General features: G+C 31.0%; 1 protein-coding gene across 1 annotated transcript in view; it reads left to right on the top strand.

Moving 5' to 3' along the window:
* LOC142326432 (uncharacterized) overlaps positions 1 to 19,314 on the top strand; it is a 77,956-nt gene that overhangs the window by 665 nt on the left and 57,977 nt on the right. The window contains exons 2-4 of the mRNA XM_075368931.1: positions 8,366 to 8,410; positions 15,860 to 16,008; positions 17,967 to 18,058. Coding sequence (XP_075225046.1) covers positions 8,366 to 8,410; positions 15,860 to 16,008; positions 17,967 to 18,058 — 286 coding nt within the window. The remainder of the gene's footprint in view (positions 1 to 8,365; positions 8,411 to 15,859; positions 16,009 to 17,966; positions 18,059 to 19,314) is intronic.

Here is a 19,314-nt window from a genome sequence, read left to right as displayed (position 1 = left end):
TGTTATACGAGATGCCTGTTATTGTTTCATACATTTTTTTAATTTTAAATCTTACAAAGTGTTATTTTTATTTTTTTCACCTTATTGTTATATGAATACAGCAATAAAAGTTAAATCTCATTACTGTATTTTTCATGTAGCTGAATACTTTCTAATTTGTTGAATGGTAGTTTTGCGAATTTACAATTAATTATTGATAGTATTTTTTTTTTAATTTATATTGTTACCTAACAAAAATAACTGGAGTAGTCTCTATCATGTTTGTGTTCTAATGTTTTGGAAACATTGTTTGTAGGTTAAAATATACTTTACAATGACCTATAAGTTGTATAACCCCCATTCTGTTATATAAATTTGTGTGATATAATGAAATGTATTTTGTTGGCTTGTGCGTGGGATATGTAAATGGAATTTTGAAGTGTATAAAATTATGGTTACTGTTAAATTATATATTAACTGTCATTTAGTTTTTTAGTATGCATTTTTCGTTTTCCTTTGTACATAATTGTTGAATGTAATAATTTATTTTAATACATTTTCATACATGTTCAAAATTAAAAAAACATTGCTGATGTTATCAACTTTAATAAGTGATTAAATTATTCCAGATTATAAGGGGTTTAAAGCACCTCCCAACTGTATAGCTTAAGTGATTCACACTTATTAATAATTAAAGAAAAAAATAATTTTCTGCAGTCAGAAATATGCCTAAGTGATTAGTTGTTTGTCAAGTTTAGTTGATTTTTTTAAATAAAAATGACTGAAGTAAACAAATTGATGAAGCATATTAGTAAAAGTAATATGTTGAATATAATATTTTATTAACCTTTCTTGAATTTTCAAAAATTACACCACTGGGATGGTATTTGTCTTAAAATAGTATATTTGCTCCTCTGCAATACCGGAACATTACATGAATTTTTGCCAAATAAAAATGCTTGAAAAGTGCATTTAAAGGTTATAAGTCCTCAAAACAATTTCTTAACTTTTGCATCAGCAAAAAATGTTTTTAATAAATAACTTCAAAATATTTTATTATAAAATCTAGTTCAGTTTGTTGCAAATTTTATATTTCTAATTGTGACTGTGATGGACAAAAATGTAATATAAGTCATCATAATAACATTATGCTTAAAAAATAGTTAAATGATTGTTTAAAATGTAAATCTATAATATATATATATATATTTTAAAAATATTAACAATTTTTAATGAATTTAGTGTAATAATTAATGATTAGGCATAAAAATTAATCTGAATAAGTAATTTAAACTGAATCTCTAGAGATTTTTTTATAAAAACAAACTGAAATTGGTACTGAAAATAAAAGATTTTGTGTTGTAAATTAAACAAAAAATTATTTTTAGAATTTTGTTATAATAAAATTTTGAATTTACCTGAAAAAGTTTATTAAAAAAAAATTGTGTAATTCAAAAAATACTATTCAGTTCTGGACTAAAAAAAACATACTCATTCAAAATATGGTTTTCTTTTATTAATTTCGTAATAAGAATGATTTGTTTATTAATTAAATAAATGTAGTTTACTTTAATGAGTTAAATTTTTTTTTGTGTTTTGCATTAATCATTAACCTTTTGCATATTTTTAGGCTTCAAAAAAAGGAGGAGGAGGTTATCAATTGGACTTTTATATACGTTATGCAATATTTCCGACGTTAATAAACCGATTTTTATATATTTTTTTAATTGAAAGAGTATACTTTCGAAATGGCCCACATAAATTTTAACCATATCTGATGATATTCTTAGGAAAAATACCAAACAAAACCGATTTTTTAAATGTATGTTACACAATATTTCCGACGTCAGTAAACCGATTTTGATATATTTTTTTAATTGAAAGAGTATACTTTCGGAATTGTCCCATATAAATTTTAACCAAATCTGATTATAATGTAAGGAAAAAAAAGAACCGAACGGTTCGACACCGTTAGCCGCTGACCGTTTGCACCAGCACTGTGTTGCTCTTTCCCTGTGTTACTAGGATATTAATAACAGCCTATATTATCGTTGTTTAGTCTCTGTGGAAATATTCATAACATTTCTTTTTATATTTTTCTTTCTTAAACAATAATTCCATTTTTTCCCTTGACTACTTGATCTAAACTCCATATAAATATTTAACCTGTATTTATATATTATCTGTAATTACGAAATTATAATATAAATATTTATATTATGCAGTAATAAATTCTAATTTTTCAGTATTAAATAGTCCTACAACAAACTCTCAACTGACATCACCTGAATGATGCCAGTTAAATATTATAATTTTGCAATAATATTGTCAAGTTATTATATACACTTTTTTTAACCAGGGACTCGCAAACCTTGCCCAAATGTCTACTTGCAATAAAGAAACCTATAAATTGAATAGATTATGCAACCTCATCATTTCTGTCATGTCTTTTCCATGATGTGGTCTGTCTATTTAATAATTTATTTAGATCCAAATCAGACAAGGCGATGCCCTCTGAAGAATTAAGAGCAACATAAATCTGCTCCTTTGAAAGTTTTTCTTGCTGATGTCTATCACTGCTCTGTGAAGAGTTGTACTCTGCAGTTTGTAAACAATTACAGCCCAGCTTATTAGAGGTAGCATTCTGCACTCGACATTCCCTTGTTGCTTGTAACAACTTTTTGCTACTCTGTATCCCCTTGTTGCTTGGAATGTTCAAACTGGTGAAATAGTTATGCAACATCTTTCATTCTGAGACCAATAGTCTTGTCATAAAATTTTATGAGTACAGCATGCAGTAACTCTCCTTCCTCTTATGTCAAGCCAAGGCGGTGAGAACATTACTTTTGCATTTTGTTTGACAAATGTTTGTGCATTAAACTGACACAATGAGCATGATTCTCTAGATTTTCATTCCATAAGAATTGACTGTTGTATGTTCTCGTTTGTGAAGAGTCTACATTCTCATTGTTGAGAGGTCTCTGTGGAAATATTCTTGCCATTTCTTAACATTTTTTCCTTAAACAATCATTCCTTTCTTGGCAACTTTACTTTAAATGTCACTGTCTCATGTAAGCAGCACATGATAATAATATATATGTATATAATACATTATATATATTTATATGGATACTATTAAAAGTTGTGAAATAAAATAATTTATAAAAAATAAAACTGACTTAAAAATAATAATACTAAAAAGTTACAAATTATTATATTTTCATTTATAACAAATATTTTTGAAGTTGGTGCCAGCCACACAAAATAAAAAACCTATGTTCTATATAATGCAAATTCTACTTCAAACAATGCAAAATTGGTAATAGAAGTTTTACTACAATAAAATGAGATCTACAAAAATATAATGCAACAATAAAATGCAACATAAAAATATGATATAAGAATACTTTATAGATGTTTAGGTACATATGTTATCACCATATTTATATGTCTTTGCAAACTCAAGATGAAGTACGATTGTGAGACACTTTCTCTATTATTTGCTCTTGAGATCCATTTTACATGTGGGAATCCCGTTTAGCTGCCTAGTGATTGTTTGAGGCACCAATTTTACATAACTTTGTTTAATTTGTGTTGGCTGGAACAAACTTCAAAAATAGTTATTTGTTGTAAATACTTTTAAGTTTATATAATTATTTGTAACTTTTTAGAACTATTACTTGTTGAAGTCTCTTTATTTTTTGGTCATTCCATGTCAAGTGGTCCAGTTGATGTCCAAATATCATCAAATTTTGTAGTGGAGGTTCCCCATGGCCATTCTACAAATTGCAGCTATTTATCTGTTATGGCTGATTATTTATGACCTCTTGAAAAAGGAGTACTTACTTCTAGTTTATGGATACATGTAAAAATTGTTATCTTTGACTAACAATTTTGACGGCAATAATAAAGATCAGATTCAAATTTTGGTGCTGTCGGTTTACTTTTTATGTTACATCCGATTATTTTAGTTGCAAGTTTCTTTTGGAACCTGGTTTTGAGATATAGCAAGTGAAATTCAGCCAAAAATTTGTTGTAATATTTTGGAAGTCAGAGTTTGAGCTTATATATTTCCTTATCTAATTCTTTAATCGGAATGAGAATTTGTAATTTGAAAAAGGGAATAATTATGTGTTTATATCTCAGGTAAACCTTCTCAGATTTTGTTAGTTTTATAATAGGTGGAAAGGGCAGCTTTTAAACAACATAATCCATGCATTTTGTTTTTTGACCCATAAATTATTGTAGTTAAGAAAGCTTTTCAAAGATAATTGATCTTTTGCTTGTGACAGATTTTTAATCTGTGGACATTTCTAGTTAATTGAAACAGCTAAAAGTGTAAAAAACATACAGTGCTTCAAAATATTATTATATTTTCTGAATATTTTTAGAATTTTCTAAAATTTACAATATTTTGGAAAAAATTTGCAGTGTTCCAGAAAAAGTTGGACTATTTTAAAACTTTCTGGGCCGATCTGAATAATCCATTTTCTAAGATGTTCTAGAAATTTCTAGAATGTTCCGAAAAACTCCATTCTACAGAACATTATAGAAAGTTCTGGAATATTCAGCAAAACTATTCTTCGAAACGTTCTAGATATTTCTGCAATATTCTGAAAAATTCCATTTCTTCTAAGACCTTTTAGAATGTTCTGTATTGTGAAGAAAGGGTATATAAACATCAACTTTTTGTGAATTAGCATAGTTGTTAGTGAGTAACTTCTATAATCAGTTGTGACATTTATTGTTATATCAAACTGTGCTTTGAATTGTTTTAAAATTTGTGAAGTTCTTGGCCCCTGCCATTTTGCCAAGCCTGGTGGTTCTGAATGCGACAAGTCTTTAACATTTAATTTTGGAAAAGATTTTTTGTTGCCTGTGAAAGAACTATCAGCAGTGGACAAAGAACTTCTACAGCGGCGGTCTGGAATTAGCTTTAATGAAGATGCTGACATACGTTCCTATCATAAAGCTTTTTTGCTGATGAAGTTTGAATTCCTACAGGACAGCTTTGATCCATTTGGAAAAGAGTCACACAAATCCAGAAAAGGATTGTGGCCTATTGATATTGATTCTGCTGACCAACTAAAAGCTTTAACACATGATTTTAAGCCAGTTCAAAAGTTATGCCCAGGAAGTAGACAAGAATTGGCTCAAAGAGAGATTCAGCCAAAGGATGATCAATCAGAATCTAGTGATGTGAAAATGCTAGAGGCTTGTGGAAGAATAGATGCCTGTGTCACCACTTGGAATCTCTCCTTTGAAGCTTAAATATATCAGCAAACGGGATTCAAAAGGCTACTGAAACAGAAGGTAAGAAGAGCACAAGATGGTATTGCTACTACAGCAATAACTGCTGCTGGTTTGAGTGTTACTGATGTAATGCAAACATTAAAGAGTAAGTAGTGTCAAGTATCTAAAGCTCTGGATATCCTGTTTGAAAAGGTCAAAGCCAAACTTTTGATCTCAGCTCGCCCACGAGTTCAGATGACATTGGCACCTAGAAGCTTGATTATTAAGAAAACAGCTGATGAATTTCAGGTTTCAATGCAAATGGTGAAGCAGGCTCAAATCTGAAGTTGGTATTTTGACGACACCAGAAAAAAAGGAGGAAAAAGATTGAATATTGATATTAGACAACAGGTCTTCAAATTTTTTGAAGATGATGGATTTTCCCAAATCTGTCCAGCAGAGAAAGATTTTGTTTCAGTTAGGATCAATAGTGAAAGAGTCCACATGCAGAAACGGCTACTTCTGTCCAATTTAAAAGAGATATTCATAGCTTACTGCTCACATTATGGCTGAGAAATTGGCTTCTCAAAATTTTGTGAACTTAGGCCAAAGTGGTATATTACAGAGTTGGTGCTGCTGGCACACTTTCAGTTTGTGTTTGTATCTTTCATCAAAATGTTAAGCTCATGATTGCTGCAATATCCATCAAGGATGACTGCAAGGTATTGATGGAGAAAACTGCTTATAATCTAAGCATTGCATGCTACAACATTGTGAACAGTGTTCTGGAAAAACTGGATTGGAGTCCTATTTATTAGATGAGCTTAAAGATTATGACTTGGAGGAACTAATAGAATATAAACAGAATATAAGTAGATTCATATGGACATAGAAATACTGCAGGCGAATAAGGAAAATTTTATTTAAAAGCTTTCCTTAAAGGTGTTTTGCCTGTCTAACCACCATTTTGTTTCAAAACATCAAATTTCATATTTAAAACAACTGAAGGAAAATTTAAATGAAAATCATTCCACTATCCTGATGGATTTTGCTGAGAACTAATCATTTGTTGTGAAAGATGCTGTACAGGGATTCCATTGGGAAAACAGCCAAGCTACACTACATCCATTCATGATTTATTACAATAAAAATGAGCTTCAGAATCTTAGCATTTGCACGGTCAGTGATCGCCTGCGCCATAATATCATATCATTGCTGTTCATATATTTTTGACTGAACTGATCAAATACATGAAGACAGTTATTGAAATAAAGCATATACACTACTTTAGTGATGATTCAGCTGCTCAGTACAAGAATTTCAGTAATTTTATCAATTTGTACCACCATGAAGAAGACTGGGATAACAGCTGAATGGAACTTCTTTGATATTAGCCACGGAAAATCACCTTGTGATGGAATTGGATGTACTACAAAACAATTAGTAGCACGTGTCAGTCTTCAGTGACCTGTAGAAAGGCAATAAAATAATAAAAATAAGTAAAAATTTTACAGAATTTAAATCTGGTGCACCAATTTAAACTTTTTTTTCTGTTTAGCCTCCGGAACCGTGCCAGGATTACGTCAGAGGATGAATGAGGATGATATGTATGAGTGTAAATGAAGTGTAGTCTTCTACAGTCACAGGTCGACCATTTCTGAGATGTGTGGTTAATTGAAACCTCATCAAGGATATATATATATATATATATATATATCCACGATCTAGTATTCAAATCCATATAAAAGTAACTGCCTTTGCTAGGATTTGAACCTTAGAACTGTCAACTTCAAAATCAGTTTATTTGCGAAGACGTGTTTATCACTAGACCAACCCGGTGGGTACACCAATTTAAACTATGATTATCATTCTACCCCATTCAGTTGCATTGGAGTAAATGAAAGTTATTGACTTCGAAAGGGCATTTTTCCATAAGAGCAATTATAGTAGGACTTTTTGTTGATATTAACAAAAGTTATTATATATTTTTTTTATTGATGTTGCATGATGTAGAATTGATCAACAGATGTTTTCAGTGAATGATCAGTTGTTATTGAATTCAGTATGTGTATATATACTTTTTGCCTCGGATTTTGACATTAATTTCGCATTCGGATTAAGCATTGTTAGAGGATTACAAAAATATGTGAATGGTTGCAATCAGCTGTCATATTCACCTAAAAATGGCCAACAAAATTAAAATTTTGTAATATTACGCAGTAACGGTGTAAGTTATCAGATTAGTTCGAACATAACATAAGGTTTACTAAAGTGCATAAAATATATAAATATCAACTTTTTAAATCAAGTTAAGACTTCCCCCAAAATAATGGAAAAACTAAGTTATTAATAACTGGAAAAAAACTGCCACAAAACCACCAAAACTCGAAATAAATAAATTATATTAACTTAGCCTATGTAGGAGCCCAGTAGAGATTTATTAAAACCATAAACTCATTCCCCCACCTTCAGGTTTTTATAAAAATTTTTAATTTTAAATTAGACAAAAGTGTTACTTTTTAATTGTAACAGATATTGAAAAGGAACTAACGTCATATAAGACTATAATTTATAATATAATACATAAGTACTGTTTTCATCTTCCACCAAATTATGGTCACATGACTTAAGAAAACTTTAAAAATAAAAGTTATCCCTTCAAGACTTATGTAACCTTAATTTACAATAATTAGCTTTTAAAGTATTGAGAATGTTTGGGAAAGTCTTACTAGACTTTTCATTGATGACTGGTTATATTTGATTTTTAATTGGTCAAGCTGCTGAAGAAAAATATACAGTCTTAAAGTGGAGCCTATAAACTGTTTTAATTGAGAGAATGTTTTAGTTTAAACTGGGAAATCCATCGGTACATGTTTTTAGTGCCATAAAACGTTTACTGGATTTGCTTTTATGAGAAAAACCAAATAAGTAATCTTGGAGAAATAATTTTAGAAACTTCTAAAGATTTGGATTTAAATTTCTTTTAGAAATCTCTATTGTAAATGCTATTACTTTCAATTTTTTTTACAGATTATAATTTACTTTTTTTTAAAGTTATTGTATTAGTCCCTCCTGTATTCTAATAATTTCTGTTTTAGTAAGTTTTGCTAATAAAATTTATTTATGGAATTGTTTGCATTTTTTTTTTCTTCAGTGACACCATGGACGATGATACTGATGATAAGGATGACAATAAAAGGTAAGCAAAATTTCATTGATTTTTATTTAACAAACGAAAAATTTGTATAAAAATCTGATCTTTTTTTCATTATGCTCAAATCTTTACTTGAATTGCAGACTTAAGTTTTTAAATGGTAAAAACTTAACTACTATAGTATTTACTGATTTTTTTATGAAAATTTCCATCTCTTTATAATCATTTCAGATTAATTGCTTACATGACATGTCACATCAATTTGGGAGAATTGTTAACATTTTGAATGTATTTTATATGTATTTTTTTTTTTTAGTACTACAGTAAACATTTTGACATGCACTTGTTTTGTAAGCTTACATACTGAACCTCTTTATTAAGACTTAATTTATCTAGGCGAGGTATAGCTTATAACTTTGGTTCATTCATTTTATCTTTGCATTAGTGCACATTTAAATTTAGGTGAAATTAAAGATTTTGTTCTGAATGAGATTTGTTTTTACACTTTTATTTTTGATAACTCTGTGAATAGATTAGCCTGTTATGTATATAAATGAATGAAGGATTTGTTAACATTTTTAGTTGTACCCGCCATTGAAATGTGTTTTAAAAATTGTGTAATTCACAGTTTATTTTTTAATTTTTTAAAATTATTTACATACATGCATATGTGTTCTGCATTTTTTTTTTTATTTACTTCTATTAAAAAGAGAGCATGTATATTGAAACTAAGTGTGTTAACTACAGGTATCTAACCAAATCCATTGTATGATTAGACTATGAAATTTTGTTTTGTGCTCCTTGGATGTGCTTTTACTCCTTTTCTTTACTTAATGTTTATAAATACATTAATCAAAATTTCAAACTGTTCATTATTAACCTCTTTGCAATCGATACCAATCTCTATCCATATCTGAAAATACTGTAATTGCAAAACAGAATTAGAAAAATTGTATTAAAAGTTGAAAAAATCAGTCGTGGAATGGATTGATTTTACTAACTAACTTTACATGTGGATAAGCCTTTGGCATAATGCTTCTCAGGTAGTCAAAACATTGCTAATTGTGTGAAAAGTATTGATAATAGTATTACATCAGTTGTCCAAAGTGTACAGTTTTAGGGTGTCTATAAATTGAGGCATAATTAGGGTGATTTTATTCGCAAAAACTCTAATCGTAGTGTTTGCTTGTTATTATTTATTATTTATTCTACCTACATTCCCATCTAAATACCAGTTGAGCAACTTAAAACCAAACTGCTACAGACTAAACACAGTTGTGATGTGTAACATTTTATGAATGGATTGAATAAATTAAAATGTAAATTAAACTAAATTCTGTTTTTGCATTAGAAAAAGTTTAGATATTTTTACAAAAGATGTTCAAATTAAGTGCCCTTGCAGTGATGTGCGTAAGTGATTGTACTCGGCATCACCTTAAGCAAAATGTTGTTTTCAATACTGTTGATTTCTTGTTAAATGTTCACCTTAAGTTCATCAGTAGTTTGGGGTTTTGATTCATAAACTTTATCCTTAAATAGCCAAAGCAGGAAAAATTCGCAACTAGATAAATCTGGGGAACATGGATGCTACTGTTCTCTGCTGATAGTTCGTTCTGTAAAAGCAGCATGATTGCGTGCTAGTGAATTGGTTGATGTGTGACATTGTTCCATCTTGTTGGAAGAAGCTTGTTAACTAGAACTAGAAGGAAGAATCTGTTAACTAAACACAGAATTCTTTGAAAATCATATGGTACACTTCTGTATTGACAATCCAGTCAAAAAATATTAGCCCCGCTATACAATTACCAGAAAGAACACCCCATACACCTATTTTCTCATTGTGAAGTGGACGCTCACACATCCAGTTAGGGTTTTCAGTGATCCAATGCCTGTTGATGTGTGAATTAACATGCCTAAATAAATGAAACTATCTGACGTGAAATAGAGAATCAGGTCTATCTGTCCATTTACAATATTTTTGAGAAGCCTCAAAAACATTAATCAGAATTAATGTCGCATTAATTAGAATGGTTTGGTTTGTCTGTTTTCTTAAATTGCAAATTTTTTACATAATGCAGTTTCAAATTAAAATGATAAAATATCACATGGCAAGATGAGTATTTAATACCACTTTGTTGTGATAATTTACATGTAGGTTTATCAGACCGACATAAATTCTTTGATTGTCATCTACGGCCTTGGGAGACCTAACAAAAGGTCACCTGTTTCATTTAATGTTTGAAACCGACTCTGTTGTATGCCATTTTTTAACCTAATCATGTAAATCTTTTTGCTGGGACACTGGCATTTGGAAGTTAATCCATGAAAATATTGACAATTTTCTTGAAAGGATCCAAAACACCAGCTTCCAGTTATAGCAATTCTTTCTGATGGAATAAGACATTTTAGAAAAATGCAAACAAAGAGTGCAACTATACTCACCAAAACATGAACAGTTTACAACTGACAACAATAGACGAAAGTAATTGCATATATAACCAGTAGTGGTGCTAGTAATAGCAGCATTAAAGGCGATACTCAAATAACTGCGGTTCAAGCCAGCTTAGTTCGGTTTTTTAAGCTGTTCATTTAGGAACTCCTTTAAAAAATAAAAACTAATCTTTATGAAACAAAGAGCAAAGACAGTCTGTCAAGGTTTGGTGCTAGTAAATATGATCTGTATTGACTGGCACTTATGTATTAAATTAAAAATTTTGTATGTATGTATATAATATATATCTAGATATCCAGATCTCACTATGGCATCTGATGTAGATAGGACAGTGATTAGTGATACTGGCTGTGTACATCACATGATTATAATAGCCATAAAGAAATCTGAACAAGCCTGTAAACAACATAATGATGTAAAGTGTGGAATTTCAGAAGAGCCAACTAGAAGGATTACAAAAATTAACTGGAACCTATTGATTTCAATTTTAAAGAAACATCTTCTGATTAAAATACAACAAAAATTTATGAAATTATATTATGAGCTGCTATGCTAAACGTCATATCCCAAGAGGAAGAGTATATAATTACTCACCATTTTGGACAAACTATCAGGAAAAATTAAAAGTGGAGAGGGAGGATGCATATAGGCAAGCAAACTGTACTAAGAATCTAGATGATATAATGAATGGAGGTGGTTTGTCTCAAGTTCTTTCCCAACTAGATATCAAAATTCAAGAAAAGTATTTTAGAAGGCAACAGATCTGCTTTAGGTGATCTAGCAGAACTAACATTCATTCTGTTTACTAAACACTGTGTTACAGTTTCACATTGTATAAATTAAAATGGGCCTTGAGTACCATAAAAAAAAGTGCTGGCCAATGAAAAGTGCTGGCTGTGACAAAATAACGACAGAATTTCTAATGCATCTTGGCTCTGTTGTCTAGGAGATGGTAATCTACTTTTCATTCAAATCTGGAATGAAGGAATTCCAGCTTCTGTAGAAAGGCAATTATTTACCCATTCTAAAATCTTCAAAATTTCCAAATATTCTGTCACATTATTGCCCAGTTTCACTAACTAGTGTAATGGCTAAACTTGTGGAATGAATGGTTAAAAACAACTTTAGTTATTTTTAGAATCTAGTATCACCTGAGAAGAGTAAGTCGGTTTTTGCAAGCATTGTTTTACCACTCAGCAGTTGCTCTGTCTTAGTCAAGAGATTAAAGATGCGATGGGCAGAAGAAAAACTGTAGTGTCAGTGTTTGTTGATTTTAAAAGTACTTACAATTCTGTATGGAGGCTGAAGCTATTGGACAAGTTTCATTTGCTTGGTGTGAAGGAGAAGATACTATAATGGATATATATTTTTATAAATCCTTGCTTTTATATTTGTGCTACCAGGGTCAATGAAATGACTTCAGGATACAGGCAGCAGAAGGTTGGAGTACCGCAAGAAGCTGTGCTAAGCCTTACTGCTCAGTATAATGATAAATGATTTGGCACAAGAATTTAAAAAAAATAAAAGGTATAAAAATGGCACTCTATGCAGATGACCTATTCATATGATTTTCCTTGTCAGAAGCAAACATGAATAAATTATCCTCAAAACTAAATGAGGTGATGGTAGCATTCCACAACTGGGCTGTTGAAAATCTTTTGACCGTCAGCTTAGAAAGAATGTTTTTATATTTTCTCACTGGCTCACTCTGTGCCAGAAATCACTCTGGAATATAGAAGCATTGACATCAAGGAAAGTGATGACTCCAAATATTTGGGTATGTACCTCAACAGGAAGATGATGTAGAAGATTTACATCAAATGAGTTGCCGGCATAGTATAGAATAAGCTAAATATTCTCAAATGCTTAGCCGGTAAGAAATTGGGTAGTTCACTGTCAGTTCTAAATGACACCTTTAGAATTTATTTAAAACCAGTGATCTTGTATGGTAGCGAAAACCATATAACTGCTGACATATCTGGCCTAGAACTAGTTCAGAATCAGGCCATGTGGCTCATTACAAGAGCTGTAAAAATAACTCTTATTTCGGCTCTTTTAATCGCTACTAAAAATGTTCTGTATGTTCTCAGGTGCAGTTACCGACTATATTACAATATGAAAAACTGATTTGATTGCCTTTAATGAGTTCCTGGCGAAGTTATCGGACAGAAAATCATCACTTGAAAAGACTAAAAGATTTCTTCCAGTATGGCGTGGAATTAAGAGAAAGTTCTGCCCACAGCACAAGCAGAACCTCTATTCCCATCATTGTGCTCTCTTAACTGGCACCATGTGTCAGTCACACTTGAAGTACAGAAGCTGGAGATCAGGAAGCAAAACCCCATTGACTGGCAGAAGATACCCATGGAATATGGGAAAACACTGTATTCCAAAAATGAATGGCTATGGTTGTTCACTGGTGGCTCATGTCCTTACCAGGCAAGTACTGTTACCATTTAATACCAGTAGATAACGGAATGATTAGACAGCTACAAGTTGCAGAAAAGGAGGTGACTTTTCAGTGGATTCTATCCCATGTGGGTATATATGGAAATGAACAGGCCAATCTCTTGGTAAAAAAAGGCCTACAAATCTTTATTCAGAAGCCATCTATATTATCTTATCATTCAGCAAAGCTCTTTGTTAACAAGAAATTCTGTGTTTTTATTAGATAGAATCTCCTGTCGTGTAGTGAAAATAAAAGATGGTCTTTGCTGGTAGAGAACGAAGTTATTATACCTGACAGTCGTAGAAGTGAGAGTGTGGCCATGTTTAGGGTAACAACTGGTCATGACTGTCTTGGTGCCCATCTGCAGCAAATAAATATATATTCTTCATCTTTGTGTGTCATTTGTAAGGCGTAATTCATGATTGAATTAAAAGAAATAATCGATATTGATATATGCGGGACTGAAAATACAACAGAGTATGACAAATGAGAGAAGATGCTACTGCATCTTCTCTCATTTTTCATTCATCAATAAACACTGGATAAAAAAATTTCCATTGAAAATGGAATTCTTGCTTATGTTCAAAATAAAAATGTTTATTGAAGAAGCTACAGAAGAAGAGCATACATTTTAACTGGGAAATGATCTGTTTTGAAGAAAAATTTATCACAAAGTCTGTAGGGTAGTGCAGTGACCAAAAACATGCCGAATTAACGTAATTTCTGTACTTTTACAACATATTCGTGTAATTATCTAGAAAAGGAAATACCTTTATGCAAAAGAAAATTATTGTTTAAGAATTTATTTTTGTCATCCGTCAGTTTACTCATTTAATGCTTTTTTCTTCCGTCTATGACCAAGTTAGCTACATCTGGATGAAATATGTTGTTTTAATCTTGTTCATCTCAATATAAGATTCTGCCTCCAATCTCTCTCCTCGCCTGTCTGTTCTTTTTATTTTCTTCTTTTCCCATTACTTGTGTTTTATTACCACATTTGCTGTATATTCCCCATAATTATCTACCGATTCTTATAAATATTAATTACAAATAATGAATATTATTAATATAAATACAAAGGTTGTTCAGAAAGTTCTTAACTTGACACAGAAATGGCACACGTGTGACCAAATGACTTTGGTAATTTTTCAAGTATGATCCTTTAGATGACATGGTACTAAGTTTCAAATGCATTAGTTTTGTTGCTTCTTTATGACGATTGACATTTTCTGAAAAATGGACAAAATTAAAGTTTGAGTTATTATGAAGTACTTTGTTTTAAATGGTTTAACTGTGGCAGACATATAAAAAGAGTTAGACTATTCTACATTAAAGTATTATTCCCCTTTGTTTTCAATGATAAAGCAATAGGCTCTGAATTTAAATGTCCCATATAATCCATTCAAGATGATGAATGCTCAGGACGCCCAAAAAACTGCTATGGCTGATGAAATCATTACACAAAATCACATTGCCATATTATATGATTGCTGACATAGCAAACATCTCAGTAGACCGTGTTTACTACATTTTACACGATGTTTTGCTATGAAAAACTTACTGCTTGATGCCATAGTTTTCAATTGACCAAAAACTGATTTGACTGAACATTTCTCTAAGGCGTTTAGTTTTATTCAAACATGATTTCGTTGAATCTTTTTTTGATGTTTTATAACAGTAGTTGAAACAGGGATTCACTATTTTATCGAGAGACTAGACAGCAGTCCAAACAATGGGGGGGGAGCAGATAAAAATGTTCCAAAAAAAGTAAAAAAGTTTCTATCTGCGGAAAAGTCACGGCTACAGTTCTATGATATTCTCATGATGTGGTGATCATAGACTACCTGGAAAAAGGCAGGACTGGGGAGTATTACACTTCACTAGTAGGCCTATTGAAGTCCTAACATCCAACATATGGGCAAAAAGTAGGTGCTCTTTCACCACAGTAATGCACCGACACACAAGTCATGGGTTTTGCTGCAAAACTCCTTGATCTACGCTTCAAAGTGCTTCCATATGCACTGGATTTGGCTCTCGGCAATTACTTCCTCTTCTCAAACTGAAGAAATAACTCGCTTGCAAATTCACTTCAAATAATGAAATCAAAGCTTGCAGAGTTGGACAAATTACAGTATAATAAGGGCATTAAAAAGTTGGAAAGTTATTCTAAATTTATCGAGTTGCAAGGTGACTAGGTTAAAAAATAAAATATTCTGTAAAGTCTTGTGTTTTCTTTCTAAATGCCCTGCGATATAAATTTTATTATGATTTTTACATTTTAAAAATTAACTCACTGTAGAAAAACATCATTAAATTTATAAACAAGTTTTTTTTCATTCTCCTTTGTGCTAGTATTCTTATTATTATTGTTTTATGTGTTTTTAACTGCTATTTTATATTTTTATATATATTTTTTTTTTTTTATATTTTTAACTGCTATGTTGATGAATTGTGAAGTAGTTCATCCTTTTCTTCATTTCTTTCCCATATGAACTCAAAGGTGATAAATTTTGGGAGTTCTGCTTTGTATTCTTTTCAATTTGTAATTTTTTAATTATTGTAATCTTATGCATAATAAAATTATTTTTTTCAGGAAATCAAGAAATTTGAGTGAGAAGAAAAGACGTGACCAGTTTAATATGTTAATCAATGAATTAAGTTCTATGGTATCCACAAATAGCAGGAAAATGGATAAATCTACTGTATTAAAATCTACTATTGCATTCCTTAAAAATCATAATGGTATATAACTAATTAATTCTGAGTTAATATTAAACTAATTTAGCACGAACATCTTTACTGTTATACGTTTCCTAACAACATTTCTTTGTAGACAACGTTTATTAGCTTCTGCTTCTATACAAAAATGTTTGTCCACTATTTTGTTAGTGTGTTTCTAACATTAATTTTTTATTGACTGATAAAAAGGTATAGATACTTTTTTTGTTTATAGGAACTTTTTTTTATGACTGAATTTTTTAACACACTACCAAAATATTGTATGACCTTTTTATCCACACTGGGTATTATATTATAAAAGATGTAAAATTATGCATAATTATGTAATTAACAATAGCATATGTTTTAATGTTATAATGTTATAATTATGTGATCATAATTATAACATTAAGGTTGAAATAATTAATGCAATTAAAATATTATCAAACAAGATTGTCTTTTTAATTAAATTCAATATATGATGAATTATTCATAATTTAAAAGATATATTGTTTATTTCTCATATATATATATATATATATATATATATATATATATATATATATATATATATATATATATATATATTTTTAAATCAATCAATTTTTAAAAAATTAATTCTTTGATTTAAAAAATTAAAATCAACTAATTACTGCAGTGTCTCACCACATTCACTGCTCTTCCTCAGTCCGCAATATATTCCAGTTAACATTTGAATGACCGTCATATATTGCACCTATTGAATTGTTGTTAGCCATCCCACACCATTCAGTTGTCAATTCTTCTTATACAAACCTAGTTTGTATAAGATTAAGACTTAATTTATAACATTTAAGCAAACCTAGTCAGCTTGGAAAATTACGGTAATTGTTTTTTTGGGTCAAAAAAGGTGTCCTATTAGTGGATTTCATGGACCCGGAAGAACAGCACAGTAGAAATTTCCTGTAAACCCCTTTCAGAACTAATGCGTGCAATTCAGAACCGATGAGAAATCAGGAATTGTTTTCATTCATGATAATGCACACCAATACCTCTGCCCACACAGTTGATCTTTTTAATACACATTGTACTTTTTTCTCACTCCCCATATAGATCGGACCTTGAACCTAGCAATTACCTTGTCTTTCTTCACCTAAAAAATTTTTTATTGTAAACAGTTCGAGGACATTGACAAGCTGAAAACAGCAGTGTTGAACTGTTTGAAATCTCAGGTAGCAGATTTTTATGAAAGGTTGTTAAAAAGCATGTTCCTAGAAACTAGAAAAGCTTATAGAACAACACAGTTACTATGTAGAAAAATGAAGTAAACATATATAGATATGTAACAAATAATAAATTTTTTTCTGTTTGTTTTTTAATGACCTGTCGGCCCTTATTTTTAAAACATTCCTGGTATTGTTTTGAAAATGTGCTTCTTTTCTATGTTGTGAGATCTAGGTATTTAAGTAATTTACTGTTTATTTACTTCATTGAACTGTAAGATGGGGTTTAATTGGTCGATAAGTAAAAGAAATATATGATATAGTGTTATCTTGGTTTAAATAAAAGTATGATTGTCATTACATCAGCAACAAAGTAATATTTGTTTATTATCATGTCTTTTTGTAAGTTGTAATTACGTATTCAAGCTGTGTTGAAAAAAATAATTATTTTTATGTGTTCCTTGGCTAGAAATGGGGATTACTATGAGGCTTAAAACAAAAGTGTAACTGAGGCAAATAAAATGGATAGAATGATCAATAACTGAAAGGTCAAATGAACTTCCTAGGAAGGGCTTGGAAAATTAAGTAAGACAAATATTTGTTGGGTTGAAACACAGTGGTGTGTGAAAGAAAGGATTCACATCCATTAGTTTAGGCAAAAGTAATAATAAGATAATAATCTACACTATTTTTGAATGGAATTAAGCAGATGTACTACGTTAATATAGTACAGTGATATTGTAAAATATTGTGTTAATAGTTTAATTTTTTCATGTACAGAAATAGCGCTAAGATCCAGAGTTCATGAGATCCAAGAAGAATGGAAACCCTCCTTCCTGTCTAATGAAGAATTTACACACTTAATATTAGAGGTAATTATTTATTATTTGTAATCTAGAAAGGAAAAAAAGACCTCTTATATAAAAAAAAGTTTGATCATGAGTTTTCAAACTAGGAAAAAGTTAAACATTGCAGAAAGTTAGACAATACAAATTTAAATAAAAAGTTTATTCATTAATTAAAAATATAATAGAAACTTAGTAATTTGCAACATGTGGAACTGAAGGGTGTCAAATTATAGGAAAAAATGTAATGCAGAAAATTTTTATTTGGAAAAATTAAAACACAATATTCACTAGTTTTTAATATTGCTGCATTTCACATAATTAAAGTTATTGTGTTTTATATTTAAAATTAACTTATAGTTTTTAAAAAAAATTTTAACAGAAAATTGTAAAACCAGAGACATACAAAAAAAGGAATTGTAAAAAAATGTAATTTTATTCATAAAATTATTTTATTACAAAATTATTTAACATTATTATTGACAATAATCTTAAAGTATGTTCTGACTTTAAACCAGCTCACAGTTATATTCATCTACAGTTTGTACACTATTGTGTTTTCTGTGAAAAGTCAGATAGTTTTTTTTAATAAGTGAATTGTCGCCAAATGGCTTCAACGGCACATGGCACTTACTAATCTTATGGTAGCTTTGAAAGGAGTCGTTTTTGTCGCCGATTGGCTTCGACAGCTTGTTGTAATTACTAACCTTATGGTAGCTCTGAGAAGGGCTGTTGTTGAATGGCTTTCGACGGATCATAATTCATAACCTTGTTGTGGCCCTAAATAGGGGCATTTTTTGCATTAGCTGTGAGTAGAGCTGTTGAGTCTGGAAGCTGGTCTCTGGCGAAGTCAGGAAGTTGCAGCTCGTCCATTGAAGTCAGACCAGGCTTTCCCTCAGCGGCAGTGGTGGCCCCCAGACCCCTGCAGTGTTGGTTGTCCTTCACCGGTGTGGCCAAGGTGATTCTCCCTGAGCAATCCCACGCTGGGCCATCTACTGCTGCTGAGTCTACCGACCAGGGTGATTGAAGCCTGGCGAGCTGGAGTGGGAAAGTAGCATCTGCGTCCAGCAGCTCCCTTGGCAGGCCGGCCAGACCTGCTGCTCCGGTGGGGATGTTAGCATCCGCTGGGAGGTCCCATGTTGAGGCGGCCAGGGAACTTCTTCAGTCTTCTTCTTCTTGGACTTCTCCAGGTGGTGGTTGACAATGAATTGAAAATTCACTCTTGTCCACGCTCGTTTAGTGGACCTGATATTGGTGGGGCTGCAGTGCCTCTATGGTGGGAG

This window comes from Lycorma delicatula, chromosome 6, assembly GCF_047948215.1.
Source record: "Lycorma delicatula isolate Av1 chromosome 6, ASM4794821v1, whole genome shotgun sequence".
NCBI lineage: Eukaryota > Metazoa > Arthropoda > Insecta > Hemiptera > Fulgoridae > Lycorma > Lycorma delicatula.
Note: the sequence above shows the minus strand (reverse complement) of the source record. Positions and strands in the feature narration are given on the sequence as shown.